Raw genomic sequence first — 2,260 nt, forward strand, 5'->3', positions numbered from 1 at the left:
ATCTAAGTCTGCCATGGCGACCTCCGATCGTCTTCTCCTACTCCGACTGCGCGAACCCGACGATAAAGGTTGAACCTTCAATCCCGCCATATAGCATTCTCGCGCAATCCTCTGATCCGCTCGAGCGGCACATATGTTTCCCTTGTCCAATGGAAATTTCAATGTAAGGTGAGGCGTGGAGACGATTGCCCTAAATGCATTGAGACATGGTCGTCCTAATAACACATTGTAAGAAGTGTTAGCATCCACCAGTAAGAACCTGGTTTTCACTTCCTTGCTCCGTTCGGTTCCCAAGCATGCTCTAAGATCCACATACCCCCTGGTGTCTACGCGCTCCCCCGAGAATCCCACTATCTGCTCGTTATACGGGGCGATTAGGTCCTCGGATATGTCCATCTGTTGGAAGGTTTTCCAGTACAAGATATTGACCGACCTACCTTAATCTACCAATACCTTTCCCACGCTATATCTAGCGATAACTGCCGTTATCACCATCGGATCATCTTCATTCGGGTCGGGAGCATGGAAATCTTCATCCGTAAACGTGATTGGCGGCATGTGCCGCTTCCTCACATCTACCCTATGTACGCTCTTAAGCTCCCTTAAGTTCCTTTTCCTTGCAGACGCCGACGATCCTCCCGCAAACCCACCTGAGATGGTGTTTATGGTCCCTCGCAGCGATCGGTCATGGCTGCGGCTTCTACTCCTCCTGCGCTCGGGCCGCCGGTCTTCTCTTCTATCGCCTCTTTCCACCCTCGTCCTCCTAGGCGGGCTCCTTGTCTTCCTTTCTTCCTTCACAAACTTCCGTAAGTGACCCGCTCGGATCAATTCCTCTACCTTATCCTTCAACATCGTGCACTCCTCGGTGTTGTGCCCTATGTTCAAGTGATAAGTACAGTGTTTAGTTCCATTTGCCTTCAGTGATGACTTAGATGGTCTCACCCTCAAGAGATCCGAACTCAGAGCTTCTTCCAGTACCCTCATTCTTGGTGCGTTCAATGGGGTGTATTGGTCGTACCTTCCTCCCCTAGGGCCATCTCTAAATTTCTGGCCCTTTGGCCGTTCGTTTGGGACGAACGGTTTCTTGACTTCTTTCTTCTCTTGCCCCGCGCTCGTCCCCTGCTCCTGTTGCCTTCGCTGGACCGCCCTCATCTCTTCAATTCTAATGAAACGAGCGGCCCTTTCTTGTAATTCGTCCAGGGTTAATGGGGGCTCAGCGAACAGGTTATCAGCGAACGGGGAGGGTCTCAATGCGGTCGCCAAAGTACTGATGGTAAACTTCTTGCCCACCCCCCTTACTTGCCGCGCGGTTCGGTTGAACCTGTCCATGAAAACCCTAAGACTTTCTCCTTTTTCCTGCTTTATATTGGTTAATTCCAGATACGTCAGATTCCGCGCTCGTCCCGCCGAAAACTGGCGTTCGAACATGTCCCTCAATGTTGCGAAACTATTGATGGTTCGTGGTTTCAATGAGTGGAACCAGGCTAAAGCTTCTCCTTTTATTGATAAAGAAAAGACCCTGCACCACACATTCTCCCTAGGTGAATATATAGTCATTGCGTCCACAAAGGACCTCAAATGCTCCTCCGGATCGCCCGAGCCGTCATATTTTTCCAAAGCTGGGAACGTTCGGTCCGGGACCTGTTCCTCCATAATCGCAGCCGTAAACGGATGCAGTGCTCTAACCCGACCAGCTGGAGCCGGACGGTTAGCAGCCCGATGCGAACCAACCTCACTACGCTCTTCCCCCATACCATCACTCTCCGGCCTAGGTCCTGTGTCATCCTCTGAATCCGACTCAGTTTCAGGCATTTCCACCACTGGTGATTGGGCTCGCGCCGAAGCTGGTCGATTAGTTTGCGCCCCTCAGGCTGCATCACGCTCAGCCCTCAGGGTCTCCATCTCCGCTTGCATAGCCTCCATTCTTCTCCTCATCTCCTGTATGCACGCTGCTGGGTCTTGATCCATCCTTATGGTTGTAAATGTTATCTCCTACTTCCCTCGGCCCCACGGTGGGCGCCAAAATGTTTCTGCTGAACGGGACCGGGGAAAACTTCTGCTACCTCCGTTCGGAAACACTCCTCCTCCTCCAGTCGGTCTTCCTCCCCTGCTCTCCTCTGCGCACCTTCTCAGTATGAAGGGGTTGACCTGCAGCAAACACTCCGACGCTCAAGTCAGAATATGCTATAACAAGTCTATCTGTATGTAAAATGAATCGAACCTTTACCTTCCCCTTTGACTTCTATTTATACAATTTCAG

General features: G+C 51.4%; 1 protein-coding gene across 1 annotated transcript; it reads right to left on the reverse strand.

Moving 5' to 3' along the window:
• Positions 1-438: 438 nt before the first annotated feature.
• LOC128194422 (uncharacterized) lies at positions 439-1,812 on the reverse strand. Its single transcript, XM_052870019.1, has one exon. The coding sequence runs from the start codon at positions 1,810-1,812 to the stop codon at positions 439-441; it is 1,374 nt and encodes a 457-aa protein (XP_052725979.1).
• Between the last annotated feature and the right edge of the window lie 448 nt (positions 1,813-2,260).

The sequence above is a fragment of the Vigna angularis genome, chromosome 1 (assembly GCF_016808095.1).
Source record: "Vigna angularis cultivar LongXiaoDou No.4 chromosome 1, ASM1680809v1, whole genome shotgun sequence".
Classification (NCBI taxonomy): Eukaryota; Viridiplantae; Streptophyta; class Magnoliopsida; order Fabales; family Fabaceae; genus Vigna; species Vigna angularis.

What these genes read in the sequence shown, in the direction of transcription:
- LOC128194422 (XM_052870019.1), bottom strand. Translation starts at nt 1,812, where the DNA reads ATGCCTGAAACTGAGTCGGATTCAGAGGATGACACAGGACCTAGGCCG.